The sequence below is a fragment of the Haliaeetus leucocephalus genome, unplaced genomic scaffold (assembly GCF_000737465.1).
Source record: "Haliaeetus leucocephalus isolate CR32 unplaced genomic scaffold, Haliaeetus_leucocephalus-4.0 Scaffold199, whole genome shotgun sequence".
Lineage (NCBI taxonomy): Eukaryota > Metazoa > Chordata > Aves > Accipitriformes > Accipitridae > Haliaeetus > Haliaeetus leucocephalus.
Window position 1 is genome coordinate 20,710 of NW_010972635.1, and position 13,457 is coordinate 34,166.

The 13,457-nt window shown below is 51.7% G+C and overlaps 1 protein-coding gene across 1 annotated transcript; it reads right to left on the bottom strand.

The window, feature by feature from the left end:
• Positions 1 to 8,254: 8,254 nt before the first annotated feature.
• On the bottom strand, positions 8,255 to 12,704 carry LOC104830822 (protocadherin-10-like). Its single transcript, XM_010565983.1, has 4 exons — positions 10,215 to 12,704; positions 8,958 to 9,016; positions 8,765 to 8,853; positions 8,255 to 8,514 (listed from the first exon to the last, which is right to left on the bottom strand). The coding sequence occupies exons 1-4, from the start codon at positions 12,702 to 12,704 to the stop codon at positions 8,255 to 8,257; spliced, it is 2,898 nt and encodes a 965-aa protein (XP_010564285.1).
• Positions 12,705 to 13,457: the final 753 nt, after the last annotated feature.

Here is a 13,457-nt window from a genome sequence, read left to right on the forward strand (position 1 = left end):
AAAAAAAAACCCATAACGCAGCAAGCAATCCGGTTAAGCCAATGAATGACAGCACAGCAACCCCAACTTAGAAAACACTGAAAGCTGCATCTAGATTGATACTTAATTTGCCACCAAAATAAATAAATAAATCAAGCCTTAAGCACCATGACGTTCATCACGGAAACAAAAGCTAGTGCAGATTAGCAGCTTCCTCGCTTGGAACTGAGGAGATTAAAAAAAAAGGCTAACTGAAGCCTGACTCACTGTCTCAGTCCTTGTAACAAATCCAGATAACAAGGTCCACTATATTCTGCAAACTGCAGGATACCAGGGACTGCAAATTTCCATCAGCTACCCTGGTTAGACTTGCAGCATGGACACCTGTCCCTGGTCTCTAATATTTTTTGCTTTCCTCAACCTTTCGGTCTCTTTTGGGCAGAAGCACACTCAGGCCCACCCCACATGAAAATACCTGCTTATGAGAAAATCTGCTGTCTCTGGTTCCTGCCCAAGGCCTTAGTTTGGCCAAAGGGCTCACTAGAAAACTGTAGCTTGAGGGATTCTGCAGCTGCTTTATTTGTTCCCAAGGACATTGGGAAATGCTGTTCTCCCAATTTTTTGATAATATAAACTCCTTGTCAGGCTTAGTCCACTGCCTTGTTTACCACTTCTTGGCTTTTCTACTGAATCCCAGAAAGAACCCAGACAGAATCCTAATGAAAAGCTCGGTGTGTAAAGGGAGAATTTATATTTCACTTCTTGCCTTTGCTATTGGTTTTACAAGTGATTGCTCATCAGAAACCAATTACCCCAGAAAGGCTTGGGTTTGGGTCCCTACTGATGTTAGCAGGATGAATAGCCTCATTTACAGTCTCTCAACTGGAAAACAAAAAGTAATGATAATAATAATAAAAAAAAGTCTTTTCTAATTCTCTCTGCCTCTGTTGTAATTCACAAGAAAATTAAACTAATAACTCTCTCCATGAGCATGTTATGCAGATGCCAGGAGTCAGGGATAAATGGGTGAAACTATCCCAGGCAAAGTCCCAAGGGAAGGAACCTCTGAGCAGACAACTGTTATGCCTTGCAAAATTCAGAGCTTCTCCAGCAATGTAATCTATGCAGAGGGGTGTTTAATTTTTCTTTCTTCTTCCCCTCCCCCACCCCTCTTTTTCACTTGAATTCCACCTGCAGGTAGCAAAAATCTTCCATGATTTTTTGCTGGGCTCATTTCCTACTCCATCTCAATTTCCCATTTGCATATAGTGGTCCTCTGTAAAGAAAATTCTCCATGCCAACACAGGATCAAGCTTTTCACAAGTGGGTCCCAGAGTTGTCTTCCCTCCTCATTCCTTCAGCAGACAGACTGTGCTTTACTAGCGAAAGGCTTGGGGGAAAACACAAGGGTCCCCATTGTGTTCCCAAGCTCTGCGCTGTGATTTGTCCCTGCAGCTCAGATCCATGTTTTTAATTTATTTTTTTATCTTTTTTAAGAAGATATAACGTTACAACAAAGTCTGTAACTTGCCCCTGCTGGTCTCCAAGATAGAAGGAGCAGAAATTATCTAACTCCTCCCTTGCAAGATTGGAAGTGTCTTGCTGGTCAGCGTTGATAGCACATGTAGATCCACCCCGGTTTTTGGACACCACAACGCTGCACACAAGGTGGCTGAGTAGACACAGGCACAGCAGATAGGACAGTTTTGTCCCATCTGGGTGCTGGTGGTGGTGTGCATCGTGTGGGTAACATGGAGGGGTCACAATTTCACTAAGGATTTGGCAGGTTGCAGCATGGGATCTTCACAGATTCATATGATGACTGAGACTGAAAGGGATGCCTGGAAGTGATTGGGTCAGCCTTCTGCTCAAAGCAGGGTCAGATTTGATCCAACCTCACTAGGACACTATAGCAGATATAAAACTTGAGCCAAAAAGAGGCAGAAAAGAGGGCATGAGGGTGGACCCTGCAGCAACAGCAGGAGCAAACTGAAGTCTGTTCACATATCAAAGGAACATGACCATCACAGTGAGCACCATCTGATAGGTACTGCAGGAGTCAGATGGCTCATGTCATGTGGCACAACCAGCCAAGAGGACTCTTGGGGAACATGGGAAAAGGATTCAACCCCCACCCCGCCCCCCCCGGTAGATATCCTTACATACTGGGGCAACTACCAGACTATTTTGCAGGGGGAAACTAAGAGGAAGAAAAGATGGTTCAGGTAGACAAACTGAATATAACACTGCATTTCCTGGCAACAGAAAAATTAAGCTTCAGTTCTAGGATCTGATTTCAGGATTACATTCCTGACGTTTGGTCTTCTAGGGGAGACTCAAAGCAAATAGCAAATCTGTTCCTCTGGTCTCTGATAAAATGCCACTGACAGACAGGTTCTGGGCATGTATGGCTTTATCTCCAATTCTGGTAAATGATATTAAAGGAAGATCAAGGAGGAGACTGGGGACAAGAGGGATTCTGCAGGTGAGATTCAGCCCCAGTTCAAACTCCTTATATTTTGATACCTGGGTGGATATGTTCCGTCTGTACTCAAGGGAGCTTTGGAGATTTAGTCAATCCAGACTGAACGACTGCAGAGCAAGAGCAGTCATAAACTGGGTGCAAAAGAGCAGCAGCTCTTTGACAGAAAAATTAAGCCTAGAGCCCTCAGCCCTCACCCTTGGCAGTATGAAAAAAAACTTTCTGTTAGTTAAAACACCAAGAAATATGGACATGGACATGAGGAGACTCATCAATCCAGCTAGGCTTCCCTGTGATGCTAGAATCTAAGCTAACCTCTGAATTTCAGATAGACTTGGGCTCAAAAAATCCCTGTGTAGAGATCTGCATTATTGTTTGCACCACAATGAACTCCAGTGCTTTTTATGGGAAGATTTGGATACAGAAATTCAGTGACTCATTGCAATAGAACAGAACAAATTCAGACAGCTCATCTTTTCCCTGGGTTCACATAGCAATTTAACCCCAATTTTTCTATTTCACATGCAGCCTGCTATCACAGAGTCTCTGCATCCTGGCCTATCAGAAATGTTCCTAATGCTCATAATAATATTCTTGATTGATGGTTGCTTTTCCCGCTTCTCCTTCTTTTGTATAAGTATGATTCATTTTCTGTGCAGGCAAAATGTATGATAAGACATTTCTGGAGCTATTTAATGGTATTTTCTGTTGTAGACATTATTGAAATGAATGGATTTGATGTGAAGACCTTAGTGACCCTTCTGGGAATCTTCACTCTCTCTACATTTCTTCTGATGCATTTTTTTCACCTGTTGTTGCAGATATTCCTAGCAATGAATTAAAATAAGTATCTCATCACAAATGCCTGCAGATCCTCTGGATGTATTTCTGATGGTTGACTGCACAAATGTTTTATTTTTCAATCCGTTTAACATGAACTTGTTTGCCCTGCTTCCTGGCATTGGAGAAACACTTTGAATTCTGAATGCTGAAATAAAAATCACTGCTATTGTTTAAAACATGCAAAAATGTATCATTTATTCAAATGTAAGATTTGTAAATCATTGAATTTCATGGGAGATGAATCATTAGTCAAAGTGCAGGCTGCACTAGAGGTCATATTTAATTTATTTTCAAAGCCTTCACTCATGCTTTTTTTGTCCAGTATGTCATAAGTTATTCAATACACAAAGGTGTCTACTTATGTCTTACAATAATTAAGCTGATTAAGTCATATTATCACTAACAAGAAGCATTAATTCCACTTGAGTGAATGCTACAAACAGAGTCAGTGACATTTCCACCACTTAGACTGAAAACACATTATAGGCAAACTGGGGAGGCAAAAGCTTCACTTAGCCCAGGCGTGTTTCTTCCTCTGATCTCTGTGGAGGGCTTGGCAACTAATGTTTTCAGAGCAGTAAAAAAAAGAAAAGGTGCAAAGGAACAGAGAAAATGAGCATGTGACAATCATGCAGACCATTTTTCAGTGTGGCAGAGGCTAAATTATTATGACAAAAGCTAAAGGATATTTATTTCTACAGAACACCTGTTGAGATCGGGAAGGAAGGAGGGGATCCAGCCAAGAACAGCAGGCTGTTCTGTAGGGTGAGTCTAGGGACATATTTAAGACACTGAGGCAATTTGAAAAGAAATCAGCATGGACTTTGACCCAGTCTTGGCTAAATTAAGGTGCTTTTGTTCCAGCATCATCTTCAAGTGAGAAGAGAGCACAGGAAAACAAAGCCCTAGCATCTTCGGAGACTGTAATTAACCACCAAGTGCCACAGACTTCACTGTTAATTAATCACTGAGTGCCACAGACTTTCGGCTGGATCCAGAACCCTGCAAGGACAATACGCAGACTCCCACTGGTCCCCATGGATTTTAGCTCTGTCCTGCTGATACTGACCCCTCTGGGGAGCTGACACCACCTGTATTCATGGCTCTACCCAGCCTAACCTGACCGCATGCAGAGTGCTGCATCCCCGCTAAGGTTTCCTGTGGGCTTCATTGGCTGCTACTTGACTCCATGCATGGCGGACTGGAGTAGAGCTGAGCACCAGCCCCTCTAGGTCCTTCACTCTGGCCTCTTTTCTTTCTACCTTTGGATTCATTTTGTCTCTCTGGTATACACTTTCAAGTCATTACAGAGATGTAAGTAATGTTTCCATCCAAAGAGTCTAGTCAGCAATAGCAAGAGCACACAAACCCCCCCCGACTTGTGCTGGTGCCCAGCAGTGCTATGTGCCTGTCTAGCATGGCCTGCAGCATTTTGCAGCCAACTGCACCACATGGCAGCTTTCTTGTTGTTGTAGAAGTAAATCTCAAGCTGGCTGGCAGGTCCCTGAAAGCCAGATTTGCCTCTGGATCTCTGAGAGAGCTGGAATGTATGAGAGGAGCATATAGAGAGCGTTCTGTTGAGTATGTCTCCAAAGCAGCTCTCATGCCCAGTGCATTACCAGACTACAGAAACCAGCTAATGCTCATGAACTGTGCAGGAGTCTAAGCACAGGAAGAGTTGTAAAAATAACTGGTTGTAGGGCAAAGACCTTGCATTTTTAATGACACCCTGTCCCTGCGGGAGATCTTCAAAGGAGATCTCATCTATTAGATGGACGATTCTGACCAGGCATGCCCTTTGAAGAAGGGATGGTAGTGTTGTTGAATTAGGTTTAAGCAAGTGCTCTCTCCCCTAAAGCAAGTCGCTTTTTATTGTCCTTTTTCTCACTATGTTGATCGAGAAGAAAGATTGAAACTGAGCTCTTGTCAGTGCGGGGTTTCCTTCAACTAATCAAAATGAGATCCTCAGGGAATGTGGGGTGTTGGGGCCAGGGCTGGGCACTGCGTTGACCCTCAAATCCCTTTTGGAAGAGGCCTGACCCGAACATGCAAACCTGGGGATCAGCAAGAGGCGCAGACGTGTGTGTGTATCTGTCTCATCTCCTGGGCTGAGGACAGCCAGGAGTAGTGGAGAGGAAAGGGAGGCAATTTACTGGGCGTCAGTTGAGCCTTAGTAGTAGGGGTTAAAAAATGCCAAGAAAATACACTGCAGAGTGACGCACTGCGGGGACACGGCAAAAGCTGGCCACTTGATTGCTCACCCCCACGAAATTCCAAAGACAGGGATACAAAGTGTCACTTTCAAATGCCTATGGTTTGGTGGATCAATTTTGAGATCAATTTCCCTTTGGGAAGCCACACCTGGGAATCTGATACAAAGCGCCAGCTCCATGCGTTCCTGTAGATTCTGGATACCATGAAGCACATGCACTGAGTCCTTTTGCTGTGTGAGCTAAAACACAGCAAATGGCTTGGCCCTGCTGCAGAGGGGATGTGGCTGAGCGCCTCTGCTGAACTTGGGCTGCAGTCCTCTCCTAATGCCTGGCCAACACCACCTGAAAATGGCAGGGAACATGTTGCAAGAGCTAATCCGGGAAAGGGAGATGCTTGCTGCCCCACAGGGAGTCAGGTGATTTGATGCTTTTTTTACTTCTTGAGGCTGTTATTAAATTTATTGTATCACTTTACATAATTCTTTTGTTCTTTTGAAGCAGTGAAACAAGCTAATGCTGTACAGAGGTCTCAGGCAGTGGCTGTTTGGAATTCTTTTTTTAACCTTAATGCTCTGTAGAGACCATTGAAGAATGCATTCAGTAGCATAAAATCCTCCATCCTACCATCTGATTGGGACAGGGAATATTTCATCTATTCACAGTCAGGCAGATGTGAGCAGGGACTGAAGTCACCAGAAGCAGCGAGGTCCCTTTCATGTCCAAAGCGCTGTCCTCCTGGGTCCCTGACTCCCATGGGGTCCCTTTGAGTGTTCCCTGCCCCCCCCCCCGCTTCCACTAAAGAGCATGTTACCCACTTGTAGACAAGGACTTTCTTGAGTTAATCCCAAAAGCCACATTGCAGCCTCTCCAAGCCAGTCGCTGAGCAAGTGGGGGAGTAAGAGAAGGACAGCCATGTCATGGCCATCTCAGGACTTCATCCAGAAGCGAACTGCTTCCCACATCAAGTCAAGAGTCATCCCACCAGCAGATACAGGCTTGCCTATTCCCAGGCAGTTGGTCCCTACACCTGGCACACATCCAGGTTATCTCTGCGTCTCCCAAGGCAAGCTGGTGGGTGGCGAGCATCCAGGGGAAAGCTTAAATGAACCATAGAAAGCAATGCACGATAACAACAATAAGCCATTACTGCCAGATCCAGCCCCTCTCCCCAGCAGTTCAAAGCCCTTTATGTCCATGCCTTGGTGCAAATCCCTGCAGAGTCTCTCCCCAAGCTGGAGCATGGAGCAAGGATCTGTGTTACATCTCCAGCACACGGCTCCTCCTGGCCATGACCCCAAAGTGCTCCTGAGTCCAGGGAAGGATGGAAGGGGACCTTGAGCCCCCAGCATGCAGGTGAAGTGAATAAAATGAGCTCTCCTGGGCTGCTCCAGCAACTAAGGAGGCCAGAGGGACACGTGTGTCTCCTGGAGTTGTAGAGCTCTGCTCCAAGAGCTGAGCAGCAATTCCTGCTGTCATGTGCAGCTCAGGGACAGCCAGGAGCCAGAGTGAGCTATTAAAATACAATTTATTGGTACAAATCAGACATTGTGAAACAAACTTGCTTTAGAAAGAGCTGTCATGTTCTGCACAGATGGATTGGAAATGAACTGTCCCGTGACAGAAGTGATTGGCAATGGTGGCAGACAGACTGGGTGGACAGGTGTAGGGTGAGCAGGGCAGGGAAGAGACTGTTCCAAGGCTGAAGTCCTGCCCTTGAGGGCTCCTGAGAGCCAGCTAAAAGTCCTCAAAGAGAAGCAGGGCACAGTGGGAGATGTCTGTCCTATGCAGGTGGGGCCCCCAGTGCAGGGGTTCCCCTAGGCATTCAGGACTTGGGGAAAACAGAGAATCCGTGTGAGGGCAGGGGGAGGAGGGAAAAGGACTGTCACCTGTGTTGGGGCCCCTCCAATGGCTGGAAACTGTCTTTCATTCAGATGATGTTGCCTTGGGCTACATAGTTAGCCAGAAGGGCCTCACCTTGTGCATCCCTCAGCTGCTTAAGCTAACAGCTCTTCCAGCCATCCAATCTGTATGTGCTCCAGCCCATGCTGCTCCCAAAGCAAAGACCGGCTGTGTCCTGGACCCAGGCTGTCTCCCGGACTTCGGGTCTCCAACCCTGCAAGTGTTGGGTCAGGGTTTGAAGGGAAGCACCCATAATGGCTGGGTTTTGCACTCACTTCCCGGAGAAGACAGACACCACCAGCTGCCCTAGACATGCAACACAACCCACTGGATCTCAAGGGCAGAGCAATGGTCACTGCCCCAGTATGCAGGGTCAGGTTTGACTGAACCAGACTTGGTCTGCATACATTTTCCATGCCTACTGGGACAGAAATACAGGCATGCAGCTCAGTACATTCACACAGCCAGACAAGACAAAGAAGTGACAATGTTTACAGAGATGGATGGTCCCTAAGGGGACATGGGAATGGGTAAACTCAAGGCAGATTTGCTTAAATCTGGTCATATGGACCCCCAAGAGCACCTGCTGCCAACACAGCTCTGCAGGATAAGATGGGAGAAATGCCCCCTCCCCCCTTCCCCTGCCCATCCCTATCACTTTTCAGTCTCTTGCTCCTTAAATCCTTTCCCCACACTCTGGTGAGCCACTACCCCAGCAGCCCCGCAAAGTTGAGTGATCCATACAGCAAGCTGTGTGCTGCTGGTGGACCTAGCAGCTGAAATAATGCAAGTGATTCCCAGGGCCTTGGGCAGAGCCATCCAGGCCCAGCACTGGTCACTATTTCAGGTCATTGTTGATAACCACACTGTCATGCATGTCACAGTAAGTTGTCATCTTCTTCCTCTTGCCAAAGGTGGAGAAGCTGTTCTTGTTCTCCCGGCCCAGGAAGAGGGGCCCATCTTTGCTGGAAAGCAGAGTGGGGGTGCCGGGGATGTAGACATTGTGCTGATAATCTAGGGCTGGGATGTGGCCTGGGTACAAGGGGCTGTACTGTGGTGTCCAGATGCTGTTGGTGCCTGCTGAAGCCTTCTGAAACTCTGGAGGAAAGATGAGTGTGAGACTGGCTCAGGGGAGGTCATATCCATAGTTCAGTGGAACAGTGACATCCATGTCCCAGGGTGGAAGCCCGTGGCCATGTGTCACCAACCTTCCTTCTGGAGCCTGGATGCCCCTTCCATGCCAAAAACTCTGCCACTGCTAGGAACAGGGATGTGTCCCCCCCCCCACTGCACCTCCACCAAGCAACAAGAGGGTCTGGTCTTCCCAGCCCAGCAACCCAATACTAACCAGAGACAGGGGTCACCAGTGTGCACAGCCTCTCATGCTCCTTCTGGAGGGCCCTGCGCATTTCCCCCACATCCTCCAGGCTCTGGGAGCTAAAGAGAAGAGATCGATTCAAAGCTGCGTTGGAGATAACCTCCCCGTCCCCACATCCCCCTTCCACCCGCTCCTTCTGTTCCCACAGTGCCAGATTTAGTACCTCTTCAGGGCAGGTCGTTGCGTGCTTGGAGGCACCCAGTCTGTGTTGGGCTGCTTGATCTGGAAAACACAGGGAAAGGCAAGGCTGGTTATTGGGACCCTCTGTTAATCAGCCCTGGGACCCTCTGTTAATCAGCCCAGCCCTGCCAGCACCAGGCTTCAGTAGCCAGGGATGCAGGACTCCATCTCCTTCCTTGCGGAGAAGCAAGCAGCACATTCCCATTTTAGGGAAACTGAGGCAGTTGAACCAGCCCATTCCCTTCTGGACCTTCCCTACCTTCCTGAGACATCAGAGTTGTCGGGGGCTTGCTTTCTGTCTCTGAGAGTTTAATTGTCAAAGTCTGTCCTTCTGGGGAGAAAGAGGAGCTTTTCCTATTTCTGTTAATTTTAAAAAGCCTTTTTTGCCAGTGCGATGGTAACTTAGCCCAGGTCTCAGACACCAGAGGGTGAGAGGTGCAGAAGTTGGCTGCATACTCAATGTTGCAGGGGAGTTGCAAACAACTAGGGGAAAATCCCATTAACGTATTAGAGAAGTGAGTCCAGTGGTGCAAGGACATATGCAGGGAGAGCCTCTTGGCAGCGAGTCTTGGACTTTCCTTGGAAAGGCTGTTTTATTAAAAGAAGTCAAATGTAAGTGGATTAGACGCCTCATCACTCTCCATCCTTGTAATCGTGTTTCAGAAAGAGTCTTTCATTGGGAAAATTAGACGTTCCTTATTTCAATACCTAACAAATATTGACATCAAAATCCCACCCCAAATACCCTGCTCCCTCCCCTACGGTGCAGCCCAGTGTGGCACAGCAGCCAGGCCTGGGTGCCAGAACTGGGGGCATGAGCAATGCTGGCAGGGCTGGGACCAGCCCCAGGTGCAGCAGCAGGACACTGCGGACCCCGCCAGCACAGGGAAAGCAGAGCCGCAGCGATGCTCAGGCTGTCCCAGTGTGAATTGTTCACCCACATGAAGGAGATGCCACCCCCACCATCCCACCCCTCTGGGCCACCGGAGCACCCCCTTTAATGGGTGCAAAAAGGTGGCAGGAAGGGATTTCCTCTGCCTCAGCTGAGCCTGACACTCCCCCGGTAATTAGATCAGTGGAGAGTTTCCCGCTGCCTGATGGCTCCTAATTCCTGCACTGATCAAAGGCACCCGTTATTCTCTGGGAAAAGCCGTGCCTGGTTTCTCTCACAGCAGAGGCTGAGGGAGGGGGCAGGGGGGACCCGTGGAGCGACGGTAAGCACTACCGGGCACAGTGTTACCTGCTTGGAGACCTGGAGATGCTGTCCCGGCCGGGACAGCTTCCCGGGATCCTTCTCATTATTCCTGGGGGGGCTGCAGGGTTTGAGGAACATGAAGTCACTCTGGGCAGACTCAGGACCAAGGCAGACCTTGTAGCAGTAGCCTGGGGGGCCGCCCCCGGGTACATCGAGGCAGGTGGCAGCTGTGGTCCCTGCGGGGGGCTGCACCATCAGGTTGGATGTCTTCAGGCCATCAGAGGAGGGTCTGGACCCGGGGCAGCAGTGGCAGCAGGGTGGTGAGCAGCCGTCACCCTGGCAGGAGCGCTGCTCTCTGTGGCACCGAATGGCTGTGAGGATGAGGATGGCAAGGAGGAAGGTGAAGGAGATGGAGCCCAGGGAAACAAGGAGGTAGAGGGTGAGTGGGGAGGATGAGGAGGCCTCTGGGGGGAGGCTGAACTCACTGAAGTCAGAGAGAGTCTGAGGCATGGTCTCCACCACTGAAAGGAGGAGAGACACGGTGGCAGAGAGGGCTGGCTGCCCACCGTCCCGCACTTGCACCACCAGCCGCTGCTGGGTTGCATCCTGCTCCAGAAAGGAGCGGAGGGTGCGCAGTTCGCCTGTGTCTGGTGCCACACTGAAGAGGGTGAAGTCAGTGGCCTGGAGGAGCTGGTAGGAGAGACGGGAGTTCAGCCCTGCATCCGCATCCACTGCTGACACTGTGCCCACGAGGTAGCCAGGCCTGGCTGATCGCGGCACCAGCTCGGTGGCCATGGAGCCGTTGCGGGGCATGGGGGAAACGATGACTGGAGCATTGTCATTCTGGTCCAGCACAAAGATGTGGACAGTGACGTTGGCGCTGAGTGGTGGGAAACCCGCGTCCTGTGCTTGTACCTCGATCTGGAAGCTGCGGATTTGCTCATAATCGAGGGAGCGCAGGGCATACATGTGCCCACTGTCCGAGTTGATAGACACATAGGTGCCCACAGGCATGCCATGGATGTGCCCATCAGCAATGGAGTAGGACAGGTAGGCGTTTTGTTGGCAGTCAGGGTCCAATGCACTGACGGAGCAGATGGAGGCACCTGGCGCATTGTTCTCCATCACGTAGACGCTGTAGGAGGGCTGGAGGAAGTGTGGGGCATTGTCGTTCACATCGGACACCAGGACAGTGAGGGTGCTGCGGGTCAGCAGGGCGGGGGAGCCCATGTCCCGTGCTGTGATGCTTACGTTGTACTCAGGCACAACCTCCCGGTCCAGCGCTTGCGTGGTGACCAGCGTGTAGTAGTTGCGGAAGGAGGAGCGGAGCTCGAAGGGTACATCGGGGCCAACCTCGCAGCTCACACGCCCATTGTCCCCAGAGTCCCTGTCCAGAACACTGATGACAGCGATGACGGTGCCTGGTGGGGCATCCTCCAGCACAGGCGTAGACACAGAGGTGAGGGTCACCTCTGGCGCGTTGTCATTCACATCGAGGAGGTGCACGAGCACCCGGCAGTGCACTGCCACAGCCGAGGGTCCACGGTCCTTGGCTTGCACATAGAGCTCGTGGAGGCTTGCCCGCTCATAGTCCAGGGAGCCCTTCAGCAGCACCTGCCCACTCCGGGGCTCTATGTGGAAGAGCTCCCGGACATGCAGTGGTGCATGCCCACTGAAGGAGTACTCAATCTCCCCGTTGGGGCCCTCATCCAGGTCAGTGGCATTGAGCTGGATGACCAGGGTGCCAGCAGGGGCATCCTCAGGAAGGCTCACTCCGTACGAGGGCTGGTCAAAGGCAGGCACGTTGTCATTTGCATCCAGCACAGCGACGAGGATGTGAGCTGTGCCTGAGCGCTCAGGGACACCACCGTCAAGAGCGGTGAGCAGCACTCGGTGCACACGTTGCTGCTCGCGGTCAAGGGCACGCTCCAGCACCAGCTCTGCAAACTTGCTGGTGTCACTGCGCGTCTGCACCTCGAGCGAAAAGAAACCGTTGGGGCTGAGCCGGTAGGTGTGCACTGAGTTGGTACCCACGTCAGGATCCTGGGCGCTCTCCAGTGGGAAGCGGGCACCGAGCACGGCGGACTCAGCCACCTCCAGCACATACTCTTGCCAGGGGAAGGTGGGCGCATGGTCATTGATGTCCAGTACCTCCACCTCAACCCGGTAGAGCTCCAGCGGGCTCTCGACGAGGAGCTGCAGGTGGAGCAGGCAGGTTCCCCTGGCTTCACACACCTCCTCCCGGTCAATCCGCTCGTTCACGAAGAGGATCCCGTTCTCCAGGTTCACCTCCAGGTGCTGCCTGGCCCCGGCCCGCGACACGATGCGGAACCGCCGTGCTGACAGGGTGGACACGTCCAGCCCCAGGTCCTCGCCCAGATTGGCCACGAAGGCTCCATGCTCCAGCTCCTCCGGCACGGCGTAGCGCAGCTGCCCACTCGCCGGGCGCAGTGCCGGGGCCCCGGCCAGCAGGAGGAAGAGGAGGGAGCGGAGGAAGAGCTGCCCCCACGGCCCGGAGCCTGGCCCGGTCCCCATGTACCCGCAGCCCTCCCGGGGACGCGGGGTCCCACCCGCGCCGCCGGGTCCCCCCTCACCTTTGCTCATCCCTTGCACTTCCAAAGAGTTTCGGGCTCCCGGGGGCGGCGGGGGAGGGCCCTGCCCGGAGCTGGGGGGGCCGAGCCGCAGCCACCGGCGGCCGCTTAACCCTTTCCCTGCTGGCCCCGGGGAGAGGACGCAGTCCGGGCCCCGGTGCCACACCAGAATCGGTCTACTGGAGCCGGGCGCACCTGGGAAGGTGGCTAGCCCCGGGGAGGTCCCGTTAACGGCGGTGGGAGCTCCAGCGAGACCGATCGCTGCCCGGGGCACCGGTATTACCCCGCAGATGCTGCGTTCGTCCCCGCGGTAGATTAAGAGGAGCCCGGATCGCGGCGGCTGCCAAATCCCCCGGCCGCGTCCCCCGCCGTGCCGGTCCTAACCTTTACCAGATGGTTAAGCCCCTCCAGACTTGATTACATTTCCCTGCACACCGTTTTCCTTGTAATGCGGAGTTTTTAATTACCGGAGCAGGGGGGATTATAGCCCTGGATAATGCTGAGCCCATCCGTGCGGAGGCACAGAGAGAGCCCCCACCCCCCGCTCCTTCCTCGCCTGCTCCCACCCCCGACACCCCGCCTGCCCACAGCCCCGCGCCCCTAATCCCGGTCCCCCGCCGGGCACGCCAGCATCAGCCCCCTCGGGCTCTCGGGGCACGATCCCGCCGGACACCCCAGGACCGGTCCCCCCACCCCT